The 23,706-nt window shown below is 40.7% G+C and overlaps 2 protein-coding genes across 2 annotated transcripts; one reads left to right on the plus strand and one right to left on the minus strand.

Annotated features, from left to right (window-relative positions):
* The first annotated feature begins 388 nt into the window (after positions 1 to 388).
* LOC130697510 (uncharacterized protein DDB_G0271670-like) lies at positions 389 to 19,337 on the plus strand. The gene is made up of 2 exons (XM_057520413.2): positions 389 to 1,400; positions 17,281 to 19,337. The coding sequence occupies exons 1-2, from the start codon at positions 492 to 494 to the stop codon at positions 17,974 to 17,976; spliced, it is 1,605 nt and encodes a 534-aa protein (XP_057376396.1). The 5' UTR covers positions 389 to 491; the 3' UTR covers positions 17,977 to 19,337.
* A 460-nt stretch (positions 19,338 to 19,797) lies between these two features.
* LOC130697513 (adenine DNA glycosylase-like) lies at positions 19,798 to 23,529 on the minus strand. The gene is made up of 9 exons (XM_057520420.2): positions 23,220 to 23,529; positions 21,945 to 22,132; positions 21,728 to 21,822; positions 21,601 to 21,663; positions 21,471 to 21,504; positions 21,098 to 21,305; positions 20,982 to 21,030; positions 20,730 to 20,866; positions 19,798 to 20,648 (listed from the first exon to the last, which is right to left on the minus strand). Exons 1-9 carry the CDS (start codon positions 23,437 to 23,439, stop codon positions 20,176 to 20,178), a joined length of 1,467 nt encoding a protein of 488 aa, XP_057376403.1. The 5' UTR covers positions 23,440 to 23,529; the 3' UTR covers positions 19,798 to 20,175.
* Positions 23,530 to 23,706: the final 177 nt, after the last annotated feature.

Here is a 23,706-nt window from a genome sequence, read left to right on the forward strand (position 1 = left end):
TTCTCGTTAGAAACCTTGGAAGAGGTAATAACTTTTAATCGAAAACGATATTGATTTGACAATGCTGAACCGCCCACAGGTTCGAGCTAAAAAGAAACCAAACCAGATAACAACTTTACAAATCTCAAAGAAAAGAAAAAATGAAAAAGAGAAGTCGAATGAAGCGGGTTGATACTACATTAGATGGCTCCGCCTATATACCGTGAGGCAGCAACGAGGAAAGAGAGAGAATGGAGGAGGAACTTGGGAAGGTAAATGTCGACTTGCAAGTCGACTTCTTTTGTCCCCCCCCTCTCTCCCAACGAAAAAATGCCCGTAGGTGCAATATATTTCATTACACAACGTACCACCGCCGCCAACGAGAGTCAGTCGAGTCCGGCGTGCGGGCAAGGTCGGTTGATGGACCGCATGCTGCTCACGCTTTCAATTTGAAAAAAACAAAAAAAAAAAAAACAGATTCGACTGTGTTCTCCTCTCCTCATCAGTTTTACATGCGAACAGCAGATGATCATTTCAAGAACGTAAATGTTGGACTCAGAAAAAAACAGTTAAAAGAAACTTTTTGTGTTTCTGATTTCTTCATCGTAAATGTTAACTCCAAGTGCACCATCGTCGACAAGATGATGACGGCCAGCAATTGCGACGACAGTGCGATGCGTTCGTGGAAGGATTTGGTGAAAGTGAATGGCAGTTTCTACTGCAATCTGTCGTTGAAAAATGCCGAACCCGAGCTGGAGTGTTTACCGTTAACGAAGACGTTGGACGCAACGGAACACAGTGCCTTTCATCATCCTTCAGACTGGCTGACTAAGAATGAACCCATTTACGTAAACAGCCATCCGGATGCTTCTGTGCGTCTATCCAACGGGACCAATCGAACCATTTTGCGCATCGGTGACGAAATGCTCCGTCAGCCGGTTGAGCTGATTGATGCCGAATCGAAGGAGCTCGGCCCTCCATCAACGCCGCCTTGTCACACCATCAAATTGGTCATTGGCGAACCGTTGAGTTTGGACACGTCCGAATACGTTTCTTGGGACGGGAGCCAAATCGGAGCTCAATCAGCTGCTAGCGGTGAAGGTGATGATGATATTGGCCAAAATGAAGACGATGATGATGATGATGATAGCGGCTCGGATCAAATTCATTTACAAGTCGATGGATTGCCACCGTTATCGCCAGCTTCCCTTCGACGACAATCGATCGTCGACGACGAACTGACCCATTCGTGTTGCCGTTTCTTTGATCAACGTCAACAGAAACTCTCCTCTTTTGTCTCGACGACCTGGAATCCTACGAGCACGTCAACGCCGGAAGCGGCCAATTTGGCTGCTGATTCAGCTGCCAAATCGCCGATCCCCGGGCTCAACGCCAAGATGGAGCACCTGCGCAGGGAAATCGTAAGTTCATTTCCTTATCCGTTAGTCGGTCTTGTTTTTTTGTCTCGTCGCTATTGTCATCGGACACATTTTTTTTTTTTGCGCAGTGCAAATGACCTTTTTAAGGGAGAGAAAAAAATCCAAACAGGATGTTAGCAAATAAAAGGATCAGGTCTATACCATGTTCCGCTTTTTTTTTTTGGTTCTTTTTAAGGGGGTTATAGGAAACCTAGAAACCAAAAATTTCTAAGACAAAAATCAATAGAAGGACTCTTAGGACAATTGCAAAACGCGGACGCAAAACCCTTTACGGCTTTAAGCTTGGGCTGATGTCACTGGCTGCATGTTGGCTTGTTCTTTGTACATGTGATTCCGTTAGTTAAGAAAATTCGGAGACCTTCAAATCGATTAGTAGGAGACTCGATGTCGGGACAAGTTTAAAAGAAGGAGATAATAGGGAAGGTTGAACGATCCCTGCGCTCTGCGCGGCCGTCCTGCGAGAGTAAGAAATTCGCTGTGGTTCCATTGAATTCTTCGTTTTTTGCACGAACATGCGCGAGCAGATATAATCCTTTTATCTATTTCTTTATTAACTTGTTTTTCTTCTTTCATTTTCTTCGCTTTTTTTTTTCTCGAGTTCTTCCGCATTGTTCCGTCCCATCCTCTCTGTGTTTGTGTGTGTGTGTGTTATGAACTGCACAGTTCGATTGTGTTGGCGGGGGACGTAATGTTGTGATGCTCATAAAAGGAAGATGACCAAGAAAATCGTTGTGCTTCGTTCTACGAGCATACGGACTGCAAAGAATGCCGGTGATTCTTTTTTCTCTTCTTGCTGGCGTCGTCTTGTTGGACGCTCTGCCGTCCGCTTTTTTATGGTTGGCAAAAATTTGTTGGGGGTTCACCTTCAGGCAATATGGTAGGAATTGAAGGAGATTCCTTGTGCATCTTCTTCACGTATAAAAACATATCAAAATAAATAATTATCGTCGAAGGTTGAATCCGACCAGTTTACGTAATTCCGAGGCATTGCCGAGAGAGAAATGAGAAACAAGAAAGAAAAAGAACCTGAATGAGAAAAAATAATCAAATAAAAACGGAACGATTATTGCCGATCGTTTGTGAATTGCATTGCCTTATCTTATTTCCCAATGTCGAATGAAAGGTCGTTCTATCCCTGGTCGGGCGACCCGGGCCCTGCGAGCCCAGTGCATTTATGTATACTCATCCGCTAACGGATTAAAGACGATGCCGCATCTTTTGTTTTATTTATGATTATTATTTTTCTTTTTCTGTAGATTATTTTATTTTTTTTGAAATTTATTTTCGTATTATTATTATGCCGTTCCGTTTGAATGTTGTTCTAATTCGTCGCGGGTTTTGACCCCTATGGGTTTGGGAACCAACTAATTAAAACAAAAAAAAAAATGTTGAAAATCGGAATTGCTTTAGCGAATATTCTGTGTAAAACTATGAGCATAGATGTTACGAGCTTTTAAACGACAAAGCTATACGGGAATTCATTTTTCTTTTCCACTTCGAACGAGGAGATTTATGGGAAATTGTTTATACACTTTATGTGTGTGAAATGTATACATATATTTTCCTCGTTTAGGAAATGCTAAATCAACGATGCTCATGTGCGTCCCTCACAAACAGAGAAAAATACGCAACAATAATGAAACAGAATTCCCCCTCCCAAAACAATCCTTTCGCACCAAGGACGAGAACTGGTTAACATCGTGTAATACTCCTGTTGTTCAACCACTGAGCCTGACATTTTTTTTTGTTCTTTTACAAAGTGGAGGGTTAGAGGCTTTCGTTTCGTGATTAATTGGCCGAGTCGAATTGGGTCCGACGAAAAGCTACACGCTTCGTCAAACAATGGAACCATAAGGAGTCATCTACTTGTATTATTTACGCGTATATCTCATCTGCACGGCGGGTAAGAAAATCAAGCAAAAGAAAAAAAAAATAGCTGACGGTGGGACGATGGCGGAAACAAAAACGATAATAGTCAAGTCAATAGCTGTTTGTTTCGGCCTTAAAAACAAATGGAATGCGCCATCTGCTCAAAAGAAAGTGATGAACGTCTAACTTCGTGAATATTCCTTTTTCTATTCTCTCAAATCTCTGATATTGACATTTCCCTTTTGAATTCGAAACCAACAACAATAGGACAATAATAGCGACGATAGATTCCGAGATATCCGGACACACTTTCTCCTCCGCTTGCAGTCAGATTGTTAAAAAAAAAACAAAGAGACGTGGCAACTAAGATGATAAAAAAAAAAAAACATTTTCGGTTCAATACTCTTGCATGAACACGGGGATACCGTAGAGAATCGTGTACCTGCGTAAATCTGTACGGTATTCATATAGCGCTGTTAATGATGGGAGAACTGAAGGGAAACGGAAGAGAAAGAGAGAGGGGAACCAATGAAAAATCAAACGACAACAACAACAAGAACAGCGAAACAACAGTGCAACTAGCTAATGAAGTGTACCCCATGCACTTGTGGCTTGCCGATACGTTTGTCTTTTATATAGCTCAATGAGCACCGCGTGTGCAATATCATTTTTGCGGCTGGAAAACTCATTGCCAGATTCATCCGTGAAATCCAATAAATAGATTCCCTCTCTATTGCCTTCGCTAAAAAAAAAAAAAAAAAAAAACAGCTGTGAATGAAGATTCAAAAAGAAAAAAAAAAGAGGAAGAATAATAAAAATAAACTTGGTGCACAACTTCTCAGCCGGAATTTATCCCGTTATTCCATTTGGGAAAAAGAAAAAAAAACGAAAGCGCCTAGGGCTACCTTGGTCACGCGTCCGGAACGCCCGATGGCCACGTATGGTCGGAACTTCAGTCGCTAGCAAAAAAAAAATATGAGGAAACTCCAAGAGAAAGAAAAGAAAAAACGAAACCAAAGAAGGTGAATACAATTAGACACGGAGTGATGCTTTCAAATCCAAGCGACCACCCTATGCAAAGATATTATTTACTTTACTTATTCCTCCTCCTTTTTAAAAGAGAAAAAAGAAAATTGCCCTTGCCATATGCAAACTAGCTTTTGAAAAGAGAATTGTGTAGAGTCAACGTGTTCAACCATCAGAATAGAACGAACGCAACTCAGACGGCAACTCTTGAGTCTACACGCACTGTCGTATAACATCACTAGTGAAGCAGAGAGTCAAGAACCTCGCAACTCGTTTATTCTCACGAGTTCCGCTTGTTTGCAGCCCGTACGAAGAAAGAGACGGAGAACCCAAAAAATAATAATAAAAAAGTCCTAAGAATGGGAACGCAGCATTGACTAAATATAACACGCAGCGTGAAAGACTTGATGCAACGAGAGAAAAAGCAAGTGCATTGTTGGTACACGCATCTGCATATCTAATTGTCATCAGACAACCGACGTTTAAATGTTTTAGTGAATAGCAATGCCGAGTTGCGTCTCGAAAAAGACCGTTCCACTTGGCGTTCGCAACGCAAAGATGAGTCCGGATTCCCAAAGAAAAAAGAGCCAAACAAAACAAGAGCCAAAAAAGAAAGGGCGATAAATAAACAAACGCCAAGCGTAAGGCACACATGCGAAAGGGAGCCACACCTCATTGCTCTCGTGTCGTGAAAAAGGAAAAAAAAAAAAATAATACTGAAGACGCATCTCAGATTGCCGTGCTACATTGCATATACCCGTATGTAACCGACAACGCCGTCTATGGACACGAGAATGGCTGTGTAAATATAAGGAGACCATAAAGGCAGACTGTTTTTCTCGAGGACGTCTGTGCAAACACCAGGCGGGAGCACGATATGACGTAATCGTTCAACAGAGGTGCTAAATAGTTGGTTCCATCGTTCTGTCCCCGTTTCTTCTCTCGAAAACAATTTTCAATTTACCTTGGTATTTTGCGGGTCGTGCTCCAGGAATAAATTCTAGTGGCCGCCTCGCCACGTCGTGGGTTGTGTTCATTTTCCAGCGTATGCAAGTGGGAGGAAGCTTTGAAATGTCGACAAAAAAAAAAAAAAACGGGGGGAAAAAAACAAAAACTTGCGTTTAGATGAACGACAAAAATGCAACGTTCACGTAATACGTCAAGAGTGATGGAATGGTTTTTCTTACTTCTGCAAAGTACGGGCTATAAATCTGTGCATATAGATTAGTCGGCCGTTTCGAGCGAAAGAAACCGCAGTTTTTGTAGTTAATATCCCGTTCGTCCCGTTTGTTTCAGTTGAATTTCAAGTCTTTCACACATCCGTAATTCGAAGAGGATGAACCAGCAAAAAAAAATAATAAAATTAACAAAGAAAAAGAAAAGAAGTTAAACAGGAAACGGAGCCAAAAAGAAGCGTAGCTTTCATTAATTATTTTAAATCTACGGTCGGACTTGCCCTGTCGTTGCCTCGTTAAAGAAACGTCACACAGCGCATTCTGATTATGGTGACCGGTCCCCTAGAAAGATGCAAAACCAGTTGAGTAGACGTTTAAAAAACAAAAAGACAAAGGGCATGGCCAAGTTTTTGGTATAAAGACGTGTTACAGTCACTATACAGAGCACCCTGCTTTCCATATTTTGGATTCACTGTGTGCATTGACAAAGTCGGGAATACCGACAGAGTGGCCTGAATTTTTGTCCAGTGGTTTTCTTTGAAATGTTTTTTCTTATTCTTTTTTGTTTTGTGTGTGTGTTTCATGTCTGTCAAAGACGAGTCCAAGCCGTTTCGGTTCGCCTTTGATCTTATTTTTTTTTAATCCCCGATTGAAACCAAACCTCTGGAATTGTGTTACCCTTTTTTTTTTTTAAAAAAACAGACCTTTTTCTTGTTTGATACTTATTTTGGACAAGACAAATTTAAGGGTGGGGTGTTTTTGTTTTTTTATTTTGGTAAGGAGAAAGTAGATACAATACCAGTACTTCGTATGTCGGGCATTAAGGTGACCTACTGAGATAACAGCGTCTATAAAGGCAATGCGGTAGCTTAACTATTATCCCCATTTTTAGAAATACAGCCCTTCCAAAAATAACGAAAAATAAGATAAGGAAAAATGAATAAATTGTCTGACTCTCAATTTCCAATGCGGTTAAGCCATTCGATCGCATCTACCCCATCGACATCCGTCATTCTTTTCATTTTGTGTCATTTGAAGAGAAATCTCTCTCCAACCCTAAGGAAAAAGGAATCCAGGGGACTTGCTATACGAACGATTTCAAACCGAAGCCCACAGACCCGATTAACCGTCCCAGTTATGCGTCTTTCATTGACAAGAGAACGATATTAGGGTCTCGTAAAAATTGAAACCAGAACTGATTTATTGGGTCATATATATCATATATATTTTTTCTTAGTTTAATGAGTACGAAGAAAAAACAAACAAACTACAAGTTCACGTTGTTAAATAAAGGCCAGTCACGGCATACGAGTAGTCGATTGTCACGACGGTTGGCATCTTAAGGAGAAAAAAAAAAGGAAGGCATTGTACTGATTTCCATTTCTAGTTTATTTCTAGAAACATTTGCAAACACAATAAAAAAAAGAAGACATTCTAGCTCGATTTCAGTGTCATCTCTTGCTTCATAAAAGTAGACCATATCCATTTTTCTCGTTGTTTCCCATTCCGATAGCAAATATCCGTGTGAAATAAACATCCGCTTTGCTACAGACGCACATTTTTTTTCTATTTCGAAAGAAGAAAATAAAAAATATTATGAGTGAGGCTGCGCTGAGTTCCAAAGTTTTTTTTCTTTTCGTTTCTTTGCATATCTTTGGGCGGTGGAAGGGGGTGGGATGCACATGTTCCAGCATTCGGGTTAGTGTACCGCATTTTCAGTCATCAGTCACGCGTCCCGGTAACCAGTAACACGCACTCTCTCTTAACGACCTTGGCTACCGTAGCGCAAAAACATTGCACAATCATCAACATGCGGTGCTCATTAGACGGATGCCTTTTTTTCTGATGCAGCAACTCTTTTCTTCTGTTTTTCTTTTGTTCCCCCTGAATGGTTAGCCAGACATTTAGCTCAGACACGCTCGTATGGCCCTTCGGTATAATGCAGTTTTGTTTTGCGCGGTTGGAACGATTCATATTTGCAACGACCGGCATAGAATGTGCGGCAATCACGTAGTCGTTGACTCTGTTGATAAGGGCACCATTTTTTTTTGTTTTCTATTGTCTTGATAATTTGTGTATTGCCGAAATATCGGCTCGACCAATAGAATGGAACCGTTTATATTCAGACTATGTTGCCCAACGTAGTCCCACTTTTCGTTCAGCCAAGGTGGAACGCGTGAAGAATAAAATCAACAAGTCGAGAGTGGGGGGCGTCTACTGGAACCATGGCGGTAAACAATGTAGCCCGCTACATCACCGCGTTGACAAAAATAATAAGGCCGACTTTCATGCATTTTGCATTCTTCCTTGACCTTTTTGAATGTTTTATGTCTTGTGCTGCTTTCAAAATCTTTTTGTTTTACTTCTCCGTAGCTCAGCAACGTGCCTCTTCGTATGCGGGAAAGAAAGAATTAAAAAAAAAAAAAAAAAAAAGAAAGAGACGCACACAATGGAGAGAACGTGTGTACAAACACAACTGAAATTTTCGCGTACAGCATGATGAGTGGGTTTCAGATGTTAGGGGTCACCATGGCAAGGCAATGATCTCTCTATTCCTATCTATCTAGTATCCGTCTATCCATCTGTCTTTCTCTCTTTTACCGCAAAAGCCTGGCATACAATAGTGCAATCAATCCGTTTTTTTTTTTTTGTTTCCCTTCCATTCTTACAACAGCAACTGGAAGGGCCCTTCTCCTATTTTCTGCTTCTTTTGGCTAACGACTTAACGAGTCATCTCTCGTGTCCCGCTTTTTAACGACCAGACTCTATACGATTCTGAAACTTGCCAGTAGGATGAGACTAGAGACGTTCGGCAAAGCAAGGAATAAGAAATGGGGCAATTGCCGACCGAGATTGAGATTCGTGATACTTGTGTTTGTTGAATATCTCTGCGTTCCTCCCAGCGGTTGCTATTAAAGTCCCGCATTTAAATCATGAATGACAATTTTGAAGAGCCATTTGTTTGTTTGTTTCCTTTATTTTTATTACATTGTTACATCGTTCTTGTTTTGGCATGTAAACGTTAAAAGAAACAGAGTTGAAAAAAAGAAAAGTTATAGAAAAACAATAGACATCTAAAGGTTGTAATGGCTCGTTCAAACGGCCATCGGCTGATTGCCTATACGATGAAATAGGTTCGGACTGGATGGATTGTTTCTATTTTTTTTAAATACAACGTTAGTCGTGTGGTGGAACTAATACAAACGACAAATCAAGCACAGAGAACACAGTACTCTAATAGACCGTGTCTGTGTTACACAGCAATCGGGACACGATGTCCATACCCCAGCACGGATGATGGAAAGAGTAAGAGCGAACGGCGCGAAAGATAGAAAAATTAAAAAAAATAAATAAATTTCACAACAGCTGGTTGTGCCAAAACTATGAATGCACTTCTGTTGCCCCATTGACTACCCGACGGTCGTAATGGCTTTTGCAGTGCCCTGTCAAACTGTGTCTCGTAAAAACGTTCAGTCATCACGCCCAACGGCCATCAAACCCAGCTGGAAGTCTGTACATTCTCAATCGGTTCAACCTCTATCCGTTCCGTATCCTGTTGATGTGCCACTGGAACAAAGTCGAAAAAAGAAAAGTAAAAAAAAAAAATAAATAAATAAAAAGGCCAAAACATCGATAATATATGTCTATATACAAAAATAGAGCTTGCATAAAACAAATTCACCAAGAATTAGGTGACGGTGGCTGCTGGAGGGATAACAGCTGAGAGGCGGGCAAAAAAAAAAAAAAAAAAAAAAATCGTGAACCCAGCGAATGGCCCCGATGCGAACGACCCAGATGATGGCGCGCCGTTGAACGGGAACGGGGCCAAGAGTGGGGCAAGGACGCTCTCTGTTGTTCTTGCTGCTTCGCGCTCCCTAAACACGACTCGTCGTGTGTATACGTCTCTCTCTCTTTTCTCATTCTTCATATTATTTTTTCTTCTAAATTCTAGATGTGCCTTCTTGTGGGAAATAACCGGTCCTCACACACAGCCGGTTCTTTATTATTATTATTATTATTTTTTGCTCTCTATGTATGCGGGGGGTTGTCGCCTTTTTTTTCTACTTCAAATCTACACAAGTCTCACGAGCGCATTCATCAGTTTTTACCTTGGCGACGCAGCTCTTTAAGTGTCACGAAGCATCTCGAGCGTTCCAATCCCTACTCAGGTTCTTAACTCGACAGCAATCGTTCCTTGTCCCGCATCACGATGCATACCAAGTTCAAACCTTTTTTTTTCTTTTCTTGTTATTGCCAACTTTGTTGTTTATCTCAATATGTTGCGCAAGTGCATAACCTTCGATGATGATCGAATACACGCCAACACACACACACACACCCACAAAAGAAAGGGGGGGGATAGCTTTTCTATATCGGCGACAAGAACTCTGGAGACGATGATGGTGAGCGTCATTACAAGTTGCGTGTTTCCAAAGAACTGATTGAACACCTGGGTGGAGTTGACAGAAAAAAACCTGTCAAACAGGAATATCTTCGACCGAAGTTTAGCGTTTTTTGGCTAATGGCACCGATGTCGCAATCAAGGCGAAATAAAATTTGAGAAATTATCATCTGCGCTACTTTGGCAGGGTTCGATATAAATAACACGATAGAATTTGGATGCAACGCCTTTCCTACTTTCTTGTCCTCTTCGGCATGCAAATTTTTTTGTTGTTGTTTCAGATTTCTGTTTCTTAAAGTAAGACAAAATAATAAATACGAAAATAGCCGCGTAAAGAGTAACTGCGTACGTACGTGAGTGGAATGATGGATGAAGAAACAGCAAAGATTGATGGATATACAGTGTATGCGAGCAATCAACTTCCGAGTCGTGTTAGTTTTGTGTTCACTATTGTGTACACCCCTACAGAAAGTTTCACCGCCGGGTGTAGATACTGTTAAACCATAAACAATTTCCTGGTTGATGTTTTTTTTTGTTTTTTTTTTTGTACTGCCGTATCCGCCACTAGTTCTTTTCTTTTCTCAGTTTTGTTCGTTTTGTTTGAAAGCGAACGCCCTGTAGTGGAAACGTTGACGTATAAAAGCAAGAACAAGTTGACACAAGGAATCACATTAGTCAAAGTTCACATTTTATGAGAGGAAATCTGACGTTAATTTTTTTGTTGTCGTTTTCTCTGTTCCGTTTTCTTATTTTTCCTTGTCGAATATTGTTAGAGGCAACCATAAAAATCAGCCGGAATACGGGAATCCGTCACGAGCCGACAGGGGAATCGCTGTCAAGCAAAGAGGGAAAGTTATAAGGTCCCATCAGCCAACAAACAGCACGACAAAAATGTATGGGGAAAAGTGGTAACGATAACTATCTGTGGCGACTCTCATAACTTTTAGAGAAGACACACATTAGTGAATAGCTTTCACCGCGGCGCCGATCTCGGGAGACGTTCGGGACATCCGCTCCCGACGATATCGTTCTGCCCAAAGGCTCGGCCAGATGACTATCTCACGTCAGGCAGGCGATGGCCAAGATGTAGCCATTCCTCATTATTGGCTAGTTTTCCCATTCGTAGTAGTAGTAATGTGTTTGTGGCTGTAGCCTATTGTTTAAAAGCGTGAGATGCCAAAGGCCAACACGTATAAGAAAGCCGAAAGCGTGTGTGCATTGCCATGCAATTTCTTTGACGACCATGTTGAAGAGTAAGGACATTTTCGACACGATGACTCTCGTTTAAGTGAAAGTCTTTTTCTTCTTTGTTTTGGCATTTTTTCATGTCTCCGCGTTGTGTTTATTATCGAATCATGGCATTGCTTCATTTACACATATATGGGCGCTGTTCGTTTGAATAATGGTGACACGACAGCAATTATGGGAAAACGTCAGTGTTCGAACTAAAATCGAAATGTCTTTGTTTCATACATACAATATGTAGTTTATGCATTGCAAGGGAAAAGAGTGCACATGCAGATCATGGTACAATGGAACCTACTTTTCCTATTCCTTGACATTATCATTTTCGAGAAATGGACATCCGTTTTGCTAATTTCCACACGACCATTACGAGAATAGCCCAACTGTTTGGTTTGATGAGACTTGCTAAAGAATGTCAGCAACCACATTTTACGGACGTGAGGGCAGTTTTCGCTCAAACTTAATCGACAATTGTTAGGCCCAATTGGGAGCACGTCGCGACAAACCAACTTTCCCTTTCGTTTTTTTTTTCTTCTTGTCGCTGGATTGTCGTAACATATACCTCAAAAAGGAAAGAAAACGATTCCATAACTTGTATCAGGCAAAACAACTCCCTTTTTGATTTACGTTCAAACCACAGAGTAGACTAAACTACGTGCACTGTACAATAAAACTCGCTTTCCTTCCACCCTTTTAATTCAGGGTCGATCTCTATTGCCTATTGTGAGAGACACCTTGCTCGATTATAGAACTCTCTCCACGAAGAAAGAGAATTCAAATAGATAGATGCAAAGTATAGGCACAAAAATTGATCTTTGTTCACAGCGAAGGCGATAGAAAAAGATTCCGAGGAAGATGAAAGAAAAAATGGGGAAAACGTTACAAGGCCTGAGAAAGCCAATTGATGTGAAGCTTTTTGACACAACGAGAACGAGGGAGACGAGGCTAAAGAGTTGGATTACAATTATTAAAGAATATACATACGTAGATACTTCGAATTGAGGGGTGTTCTCTGTCATGTTCAACACCGTCTTCACGAATTTTGTTCCCCCCTACTTTCACTGGAATACACCATTTGTAAGCTAATGAACACGAACAGCTAAAAACTAACAAACTGATGCTGCATGTTCTCATGGAAATAAGCATTTTAAAAATATATTCTCACTCCTCCCTGGTTCTTTTCTTCTCTCTCTCTCTCTCTCTCTCTCTCTCTCTCTCTTCTAACATTAATGCACGCAAACACTTGGGTTATGTGGGTGTTGCTTTTTTGTGATACGGCGCCTGTCGTGTCCCACTCCCAGGGATTCGCTTATCTCGTTATCGACTGGATTTTTCCATCGAAATTGCGTTTTTGTTTATGTTCACAATTTTGCACGTTGCTCATCGTTGCGTCATTTGAATTCACTTCGTTTTTCAAATTTTATCCGAGACAGTTGCGTGTCTCAGCGACTTTCTAACGGTCGATCAATTGTCATTCAAAAAATTAAGTTGCGGTCGTCCATGTAGTTGGATCGTGAGTACCAAACTTGAAATCTTTGGGACTAGGTTTTACGCTAAGTGCTCGTTTGATTTCCATTGCCTCCATAATCAGTCACGGCCGTTTCCTTCCTTCGTTTATTGGGTCGGGATTAAAAACGCTCTAACGGGAGAAATGTACGCATCCAAATCCAGTTTGAAATATTAAAACAAATAATTAAATACTGACAGCCCATACAATTGTGCATGTCGTGCAATTGCTAGCACATCAAAGGCAGGAGGGAGAAAAAAAAGAGAATGGAACACAAAAGCGGTACAAGTTAGCGCTTTTTCCGCTTTCCTTCGTTACATTTAGAAGCTTTTATGGCTGAAAAATCTCTACCGAATTTGGTGAAAAGAAAGTGGTGAAATGTTGCAGCTGTTCAGCAATCATGTTTACTTAACGTTCAAGTTAAAAAAAAAGGTTCATGAAACCATTTTTTTTTCTTGAAATCCTGTACATGTAATAGGACCTGTAATAACAATAACAAAATAAAAGAATAGTCGTAGTCATTCGTCTTCAACATGATTAAAGCACTGTGCCCATCATTTCGTTTTTTTTCTTTGTGTGTGTCCTGTTTTTATTACACGCCTAAATTATTTGGCTACTCTAGCGTAAAACCTCCATAAAGCAACATAATGGTAACGAAATGAAATTTCAGTGACGACGAGTTACCGTTACGTCACAGCTCTGTACAGTTGCTCACATCGAACGGTGCAACACAATTGCGCAGTCTGCTTAGACAGGCCATCGATTGAACAGAGAAAGGAAACAATACACAAAGAAAAGAAAAGAAGTACAATGATCTATGCAGTTACATTTCGATCGGGTGGCGTTGGCTTCAAGAAAAGAGCGTCTGCCGCCTTGAAGAATGGACACGTTACAAAAAAGAACGGGGGAATTATTGACAATCGGCCGATGGGCTGAACATTTTCACACTCCGGACTTTTGCAACAAATAACCGTGGCTATGGTCTGCATCCTTGTGGTTTTTTAGACTTCCTCCTCTTAATTCTCTGAATTTCTTCCGTCATTTTATTCCCTTTCTTTTTACGACTGTTTCGCCTTCTCCCGCACTATACAACACTCTTCCGCCCGGCGTGACTCGTTCCACCGCAGTTTGAAGTGTCGAAGACGACGTTATTCGTTTTCTTCGAACCGATATTTGGTATCACGCTTCAGCTAGCTACCATACAACTGTACACAATGATTCAAATGACAGCAGTTCCTATCTTTGTATTGTGAATTAGTGTTGGATGCATTACTTGCTCCTCTTGCGTCACGTTGCTAATCGTGGTTTGGGAAGAACCCCAACGAATAGTGTACCGTTCTTTGAATCGGAATTACAGCGAAATAATAAAAAAACAAAAATAGAACTATAGAGGCAACTTTCTACAACTAACAATATTTCTATGCCTTTTTTTTATTCATTTGAAATACAGTTTTCCGCTTCAACAATCGCACAGCTTTCGTAGTCATGTTTTAACATAATGTCTTCACAGTTATTCTGCAAATGGTTTTTACTTTATATCCTTTACATTTCGCCCTCCGCTTTTCTCTTCGTTACTCTGGGAAAATGAAGGGGAAAATCTTTTGTCGATGAAGAACACTTTCCCGTGAAGCATCCACCTCGGTAAAATGTCGCTGATCCAGGGTATCTAACATTGGGGCAAGTCGACAAGAGTTTGCAGGTAGTCCAGAATGCTGGAATCAGCATTTTTTCAGTTAGCAATCTTATACATCTATTATAAACCTGAATAGTAAATCCTAAATCATTTTTTTTTTCGTCTTGTTCTCTCTCTGATTCTTATTCCTATACAAATTCATTATTACCCTTACAAATGCCGGACAGAAGGCGGTTGAATTAGTGAAGCATGTGGACAAGGGAAACCACAGTTGTTGATACTTTTCACGTTTGGCGCAGTCATCGGAAATAGGCACGCGTTCGCGAAGCGTTGCGAACGAAAATTGACCTTCCCTGTTTTCCAAGTCTTGACAATCAGTTGCCCGTTAATTAGTGGGCACACCACACCTGCAATACATCACCAAAGGGGAGGAGAACGTGGCAGGAAGGCGAAAACAAGGAAAAATGTCCTAAGCAAGAAGCGCCCAGTAATGAGCGATATGTTCTTGGAATGTTCAAGTTTGACATTTTAAAATTAGAACTACATTAAAACTTGAAGGTTACAGCATTACTGATTTAGTTGTGTTGTAACCAGTGTCAGGATAAAACCGCAAGTTCTGATTTTGGGACGTTGACCGTTGCGAGAGCGCCTGATCGCAGTCTGATTGATCTGGTTATCGTTGACTTCCTTCATCTTTGAGCCAGTAACAATTACGTCCTAATCTAATCTTTAATCTGACTCTCCGTTTTCTTTTTGGGGAACCCATCGTCATTGATTACTGCTTCCCCATGCCATACTAAATGAGAGTATAGATCCTAATCGTCCATTGGCTCGCTAAAATTTATTTCAACCACCAAGAGCAAAATATGTCCCCATTTATCCGAACTCGGAAACCACTCAGTAAAGATTGAAAATCTTTCAACAAATATTATTTTTCGTCTATGGTTTTTCCTTTCAATCACAGTAAAATGATTGGAAAAGATTACAAACGTTTTTTAGCGGCCTGGTCTAACGTCCCTATAATTGGATTATATGCCACCTTTAAATTCCAAAGCTGAAATTCCATAGAAATTGAATTTTATCTCCTACGTATTTGTTGCATTTTCCAGCTCTGCACTAGTCGGTATTCCTAAGTCGATTTGGGTCGCTACTATGGTTGTAAAGCAAAAGATTGGATCGACATTGCAGCACGTAGCAATTTTTTTCTTCTTCCATCGCCCCCCTTTTTTTTTTTTTTTTTGGCTTGCGTGTCAATTTTGGGATCTTCCCCTGGCATAAGAATAGCGTACGTCGTAGCACTTACCGTGCGCCGTCGCCCATTTGGCATGCATCACAATTTCTCTCAGTCTCCCACAGCGCGGCAGTTCTCCCGATCGGGAGGCCGTGCTATACGAAACTCACGGTCCGAGTGAAAGCGGTGCGCCAGGCTGGTATTAAATCAAAGTGTTTGTTTCCTCTGAACTTTCAAAAATTGTCGTTTGTGAGCGCATCGTTCACATCTAGGGATTCTCTTATGCTTTCTTTTTTTTGAAATATTTTCAACATTAGTATAGATCCATTTCCTGTTTCTGTTTCTTTTGTTTTCTCTTCCCTGACATTTGATTGCGGGGTCTTGTTGTCATTGTCGAGAAAGCTCTACTGCAGTATGATGCAGCACTGGAAACGCTAGCGTACCAATATGAAAATGTAAAGCAGAGGCCATCCGCTTTTGGATTTGTGTATTGCGCTAGACATTCATCATCTGGCATTCGTAATAACGATGAGAATGGCACTTTTACGTAGCGCGCTAGCCAGGGCGATGCGCAAGTAAAGAAATTGGAGAGCGAGGGTTAGAATGAGTAAAAAAAAGGGTGGTGTGTTCAACGTCGCCCGTAATCTGTTCTTTTCATCGGTTTCTCTTTTTTGGGAAATATTTCTTCCGCCAAACGTTGTGACGGAATGCGTACCATTCGATGTGACAGCGACAGCACGAACGGAACGCAAGAGAAAACAGCCAAACTGCGTAGCCATCAAATGGTATATGAATAAAGACACACATACATATGTAAAGGGACGTGTAAAAATGGCCATCATCAAACTCGGTTAAGTTTTTTGTGGCTTTCCCCAAAATCAAGATGTCAACCAAAGTAAAAAAACACAAAAAAAAGAAAATACCACAAAAATGGACACAAGAGGATTACCGACGAATGCGAAACGCGACGCGCGGTTACATATAATTAAAAATAATGTAAAATTTGTCAGGTAGACAAGAACAGACGGTAACAAATTAACAGAACCACCGCAGCACAACAGACATTTAACTTGAGTAACTAACAATGCGTCAGATGGAAGAAGCCTGTTATGCTGCAGATCCAGGTCGGGATGTGATGAAAACCCGTTGTATTTTCTATGAATAAATCTTTAGATTTATGCAGTTCAAAAATAAAGGGAGACAAAAAAAAAAAAGAAGAGAAAAAGATAAATAAAACAATCTTAATAAAAATGCGCTGCTGTCACATACCACCAAATCTTTGGAACGGATCGACTCATGGATGAATTTCGTGCTCAGCGCATAATGCCGAAACAATCTCTGGCAATTCATGAGTCTTGAAAAAAAAAAAATTCCACGAAAAAGTCCAATCAAAATGTCGACTCTGTGCAAACAGACACGCAATACACAACGCACAAATAGATCGTTAAAAGAAATGCATTTTTATTATTCATTTCTTTGTCTGATTTTTTTTTTAAACCTCGTTTTATTGACAATTGCGATCCATCAGATAAACCCATACCAGATTTATAGACCGAAGCCATTTATGTGGTAACTGGAAAAAAAACAAGATATGAACTAAAATTACGTGATAAACTAAAAAAGAAAAAAAAGAGTTAACAAAAGGAATAGGGTACAGTTATTCAAATGGACCATAAATCATTCAACAGCTGTAGCATTACTATTAAAATCGGTTGAAATATGCTTTGTTCGATCTCTTGCCTGTACTGATTGGACGTGTGTTTGTAATGAACAGGTGTCTTTGGTGAACCAAGACGACGCTCTGTTCCGACAACTGCTGGCGCTCAACACGTCCATCCACCAGCTCCGCAGCCAGTCGCTCCAGCGGCGGGCCCGGACGTTATCGAGCAATCGTTCACAGCGCGGTCAACTCTCACCGATGCTAAGTGCCTCTTTGACCTCTCTGATTTCTCTGACGTCATTGTCAGATGGAGAGGATGTCGAAGTCGAAGGCGATGACAGCGATCCGGATCCCAAAAATGCAAAGGCAGTTGGGTCATCTTCACCCGACCGCCAAATCTGCCAGATAACAGTTACCACACCCAAACCGATTGCTCCGCAGCAGCTGACGCTTACACGAAAAAGAGTTTCTTACCCGCCCAAATCGCGAAATCGGAGCAACTCGCAGCTCTCCCGCTGCTCTTTCAACTCGTCATCGTCATCGTCCTCTTCTTCTTCGACGTCTTCGGGATCGCCGACCTGGTCTTTGTCCAGCGCCGATGCCAAAGCCATTGTCAAAGGTGTCAAGACACCCCGTTCGCCGCATTCGAGCTTCTATTCGCGCTCTTCGACTAAACACCCACAGCTGTCGACTAAACAGCGGTCGACTAGCAAGCACGACGACCTCCTAATGGTGTTCCACAAGCGCCAGGGCTCGTACGATTCAGGTTGCCAAGGCTCGGAGCCTTCGGATGCAGAAGTCTTTGTCTGACCCTCGATAAAACGACGACACGTCATTGTTGCATAAATTGTCGTCGTTTCTTTTCGCCCCACATATCCCCATTTCGTGATTATTACAACGCTTTCTATGCGCAATCAGTAACCAGCAGGAAGAAAAGAAGTGAGAAAGAGGCTGAAAAAAGAAAACGGAATAAAATAGACAATTTTGGCGTCACTCGGTGGAATAAAAAGTGCCGTTTTTCATAACACTTGTGTCAGAGAAGATTGAGATGGAATAAGCCGTATGCCCCATCTGGTGTCGATGCTAGCGCGTCCCAGTTGCGAAGATGCTTGGAAGCCAAAACGGGCCAGCCACCCACAGATGGACCTTCACTCTGCGAATTCTGTGTGTAGGTGTTTTCATTAAAAGAAAGGCACGTCAGAAGCCGCACCTTCATGGCTCCTCTCATTTCTAAAAGACTTAACCCAAATTGTTAATTCAACTTGACGAAATATCACAGCAGGCACCGTCGCCTTCGCTGCACTTTTTAGCTGACATGCTCTCCCCGTCTGGCCGACTAGCATTGATTGGACATCATCTCTTTTCTCTTCTATTTTTATGTGTTACTTTCAACTCTCCTCAAATTTTTATTTTTTTTCCGCTATTATTCCCGAGTCAAAACTGTACAGTTATACTGCCGGTTGGAAATTGGTTACATCGTGCGCCAAGCCAGCTGCACAGAGTGAAACGTATCAGTTGATGAAATGAGGCAAAATCTAGAGATGTAGGTCATACTTCAGTGCAGCAATTAGGCAGAGACCGTGAACGAAACATTTTAAACGAGGTCTTTCGTTTTAAAAAGAGAAAATTCATTTTTAGTTCGCTAAAAAGTAAAAAATTTTAAAAATGTCTGCTGTATACTTGGTCCCCCCGGCTCGACTTGATGAATAGCATCAAATGAGTTGAATTTGATTTGTTCCTGTACATTACGCGTGTCGAATTTCACATGATTTCCTTTGTTTCTGCTGTGTGCGACCAACTTCCAAGTTCATTCGACAAGAGCTTTAGAACATTGCGAAAAATAAGTTTTTATAATATGCGCGATGCAATCAACAACCGGACATAGTAGGGGAACGAGTTTTCCTTTAGTATTTCAACATCCATCTGTAAACGCGATCGGTTGGTATAAGCTCATTATTTTTATTTTTTTTCTGTTGCTCTTTCGCTTGCTCCCGGCACTTACTCCCACAGAAAGTTCTCTTTCTTTACGAAAAGCATTGGCCGTGCGATAACAATCAAGAAGGCAAAGGCGTCGTCGATTAAGGGTGCAAGAAGATCGTCGGTGAGGTGACCTGTACAAAGCGTAAATTATGGTCGCGAAACCCAGTTCTTCACAACAACAAAAAAAACAACAACCTATGATTGATGATGCCAGGGCTTTTTCTCAAAATTTTTCGTCCATTCCAATCGGCTCAGGAGATCCGGAATGAAGGCCTCACCATTACGTTTACGATCCCAATTTTTGATTTGATCATAAATGCGGTATATATATTTTTTCTTTTTGTAAGTCATCGCTCACTCGTAAAATTCCTAGAGCAATTCATCATCTATCCCTCTCTTCTTCTACCTCCTTCATCGTCGGTTCAAATTCACGCCTTGTCGACTTCGTTAAAAAAAAAAAACGATCCGATCGTGAATTTTCCTCATTCATCAATGGGTGGGACGATACCGGAGATTCGCTCGTGAGTCTTGCCGACCTCCTTATTTTGGCTTTTTCCTTTTTTTTTTGTCTTCTTTTCTTTGTGTTATCATCTCTATCTATTCCCCTATGTTGAACGAAAAGAACATAACGCGAAAATAATTATGAAAAAAGAAAAGAACAAATCCTTGTGTATCTGCGTGATCTCGGGCAATTAAGAACGAAAAAGCACACAATGTGCTCGGTGCGTATGTACGCGCTTTGAAAATAATAATAATAATAAAACAATACAAGACTAAAAAAAGAATTGAATAAAAAAAAACAAGACATGCTTTGTATGTGTGAATCGCGATTCTTTTGGTTACTACCACCACTTGCTATTGTGATATCTGTTGCTGTGTGTTGGAATCTTTCGTGTGGAGATCATCACAAGCAATGAATTCAACTTGTATGCTGTGCTCCTCATCCACTATCCATCTCCTCTTTAGTTAATACACATTTTACGCCTTCGGTGCTTGTCATCCTTTCATTTTCAGGTTTTGAAATGGTTTCTATTGAGTGTGATCGCTTCTGAAAAACGACTGCATCGTCATTTGCTTCTTGGAGACGGTTCCGGTCTCCTTTGATTTCGTTTTCCGCTTCAACGAAGTCGACGAGCTGCTACTACCGTCCGCGTTCTGGGTGAAGGAGCGGAAGACTTTTTTCATAGCGGTAGAGATGGCGGCTTCAGCAATCTGACGGGCGCTCAGCCACCTGAAGCCCTGGTAGTGGTCGGGTAAGGACAAGTCGGCGTCATCGGCTCCTTCACACGCGCTGACCGCAATATGGTATACACCATAGGTCTGGCTTATGTGGGAAAATTGGTGATAAACATCTGCCACGTAGTGCAAGCGTTCGATGGCCCGGCTGCCCAGCAATCCTTTCGATTGGTCTAGAGCATTCGTCAGTTCGCTGCTCTCCGCGTCCGAGTCATCGTTCGGCTGGGAGGGAAAACTTGGAAACTCCCACAAGTTGGCGAGTAAACCTGACAGTACCGAAATAAAAACAACGATTTGTTCCACTCGAGTCACGTTACTAAACTACGGCACAGCTATGCCTGTCTCACCGTTGACTGGCCGTTGCCATAGTAAATACTCATTACTCTCCGATTCGTTTGTTGGACGCTCAACAATCAAGACGATATTACGGGCTATTTTGGCAGCAGTCTTTTTGGCTTTTCGGGGATAATTTGTTACTCCATCTCTAAAACACAATAAAAATTAGTTGTCGTATTCATTCTGTGCAAGACTGCACAAGCAGTTACAACTAAACACGAAAAAAAAAATATAATAATAATAAATAAATTGGATTTCATTACGTTTCAATCCAAGGCTGGTCAATTGGCAGGCACAATGAACAATCGGGAACTGAAATAGTAAGTTCAGAATTATGACTTTAAAATTTCGTTTCTGTGAATTTGATAAACGCTGTTACCGTCTTCGATATCTGCAGAGAAACCGGCGCTGGGATGCCTTGCCTTCCTATTGGCTCGACATAATGAACTGATTGGGCAGGATTGGCAATCAGGAGATTTTGGAGTGCACACTGTCGCACCCAATTCCATTATCGCTTGATTAAAATCTCCTGGTCTTTCCGGATCAACCAACTCATTTACTAATTTCCATATAACGTCCACCACACTCTGAAATTATTGAAATATGTTCTTCATAGATTTAAAAATTGAGTTCTTCCATTTTAAATGTTTGGAAATACATCATAAAATTACTTTAAAATGAAGACTCGCTATTGTTTTTTGTTTGTTTGGTTTTTTGTTTTGTTTTAGAGGAGCTGAAAAAATGGTACATACCTTTTTACTCGTGTCTGCACCGATTGCACACAACCTAATGCACGATAAATCAAACAATATGTAATTCACAAAAGTGCTTTGTAAATAGTAATATTAATTAGAAGTACAGAAACAGAAAACGTATAATTACCTAGTAATTACTCTAATCACATTCCCGTCAACAAGGCCCACTGGTTCATTGAAAGCAATTGACCTTCGGTAAACTTAAAGTATTTTAACAATTTATCCAAAATTTCACAATATATATATATACTGACCCAATGGCCGCAGCCGTATACGGTCCAACTCCTGGTAACCGCTTCTGCAACTGTTCCGCTTTTTGAGGCATCGTACCATCCATTTCGAAAACAACCTATAGATAACAATGACAGACATACCAATATTGTAATATATAGAATATACAATTAGTTATATGTAGACAATCATGTCATGTCCCATATTCATCACCAATAGTTCCGCAAAAATATCACCCACTTTACGTGCTGCTTCATATAGACGTCTTCCTCTAGAGTAGTAACCTAATCCTGACCAAAGAGTGTTCACTTCCTCCAAAGTTGCTTGAGATAGAGATGTAAAATCTGGCCACTTTTCTATCCATTTGGAGTAGTAAGATTTGACTGTGGCTACTTGTGTTTGCTGCAGCATGATTTCTGAGACTAAGACTAGGAGCAAAAAAGTAAACATTAGACAGTAAATAAAAGTTCAAATTAGTAGTCTTTAAAAACAATTTCAAACTAACAAATATTAGAAAAATCCCCTGAAACTAAGAAACAATAAATGACACTAGTTGAACTAAGCAAAATGGGCGACAGTACGTAAGGTTAGGGATAACGGGTGCTTTGCAAAATAATATTGATTAAATAGCATAAGAACAAAGATTCGAACTCGTGACATCTGCGTGGTAGCCGCAGCGTGGTAGCCGCAACTACGCCATAGCGCCATATTTCAATCACTTACTACATATATAAGCTACCTATATGAATGAGAGACACCGAAAGTAAAATTTGGATGGGATGTGCGGTCCTGGCACCGCGGTTATCACCCACGCTTTGTATTCTGTCGGTCTCGGGTTCAAATCCCGCCACCTCCAATTTCCAAGCCCTCCATACTCTCCTCCCACCACCCTCTCCTCTACCCCACCATTTCATCGCATCGCAAGATTCTTCATCTCATCGGACTACGCAAGATTCTTCATTTCATCGAATTAAACAAGATTCTTCATCTCAAGAAATAAGAAAAATGAAGTTTCTTTCAAGAAAGAAAAAAGAAGAGCCATGCCTACTATATAGGGGCTAAAAATAACACACACATACACATACATAACACACGACACGTATACAGACGTTTTATATCGATCTGTAGTACCGTTCACTACATGTTGAAGATTGACCCACAAACTTAGGTAGAGAAAAGGTGATCGTATTTCGTAGGTTGTTCGTAAGCCTCCCCATGGCCACTAGGTTCATGGATGCAGGCAGCTAATTATTGAGCTATGTGACCCTCTTCGATGCCAATAAGTTTTTGTTGGTCTTAGTCTATAAGGGGGTAGGGAGTACAGTAGTGTGGCTAGCAGGTTAGTATGATAATTATACAAGATGAACTGCAGATACAATTATTATCTCATGTTAGTCTTTTTACATCTTGGACTAAGCAATTGCCAAAATTTAAATGGAAAAGTGAATGAAATTATGTCACAATGAAACAAAACTTAAATATATTATTGAAAAATTGCAACATAAAACAGAATACCTGAATAGCCTCTTATATTTGGATCGCTATGCTTAGCTAAATCTCGCCACTGAAGGTTTCGTTTGTTACCATCATACCAATCGATAAGATTTTTCCTCAGACTTCGTATTTCATCTTTCGATGCCAAGCAATGATGATGACTATCTCCCACCTTGAAATTTGTTGTTTCCACAATTTCAGTTTGTGCACTGGATTTCCCTTTCGAACGCAAACGTTTCATTCTTGGTTGCTAACAACTAAGCACGTTTTCCTAATTTATTGTTCTGAAACTGAATGAACTTATAGAACCATTTATTGTTTTGAAACTGAATGAGTTACAGAACAGACGACAGAACATTTCGCGCAATCTTTCAAAACAATTCAGAACGTAGGTATTAAACGTCGAGAAATTTTATTTGAATCCAGGTGGTAATACTTATATTTTAAATAATGACAGATGCAAATATTTTATCGTGGTGTTTTATTGTCATGTAAAAAATATGGTATG

This window comes from Daphnia carinata, chromosome 3 (assembly GCF_022539665.2).
Source record: "Daphnia carinata strain CSIRO-1 chromosome 3, CSIRO_AGI_Dcar_HiC_V3, whole genome shotgun sequence".
Classification (NCBI taxonomy): Eukaryota; Metazoa; Arthropoda; class Branchiopoda; order Diplostraca; family Daphniidae; genus Daphnia; species Daphnia carinata.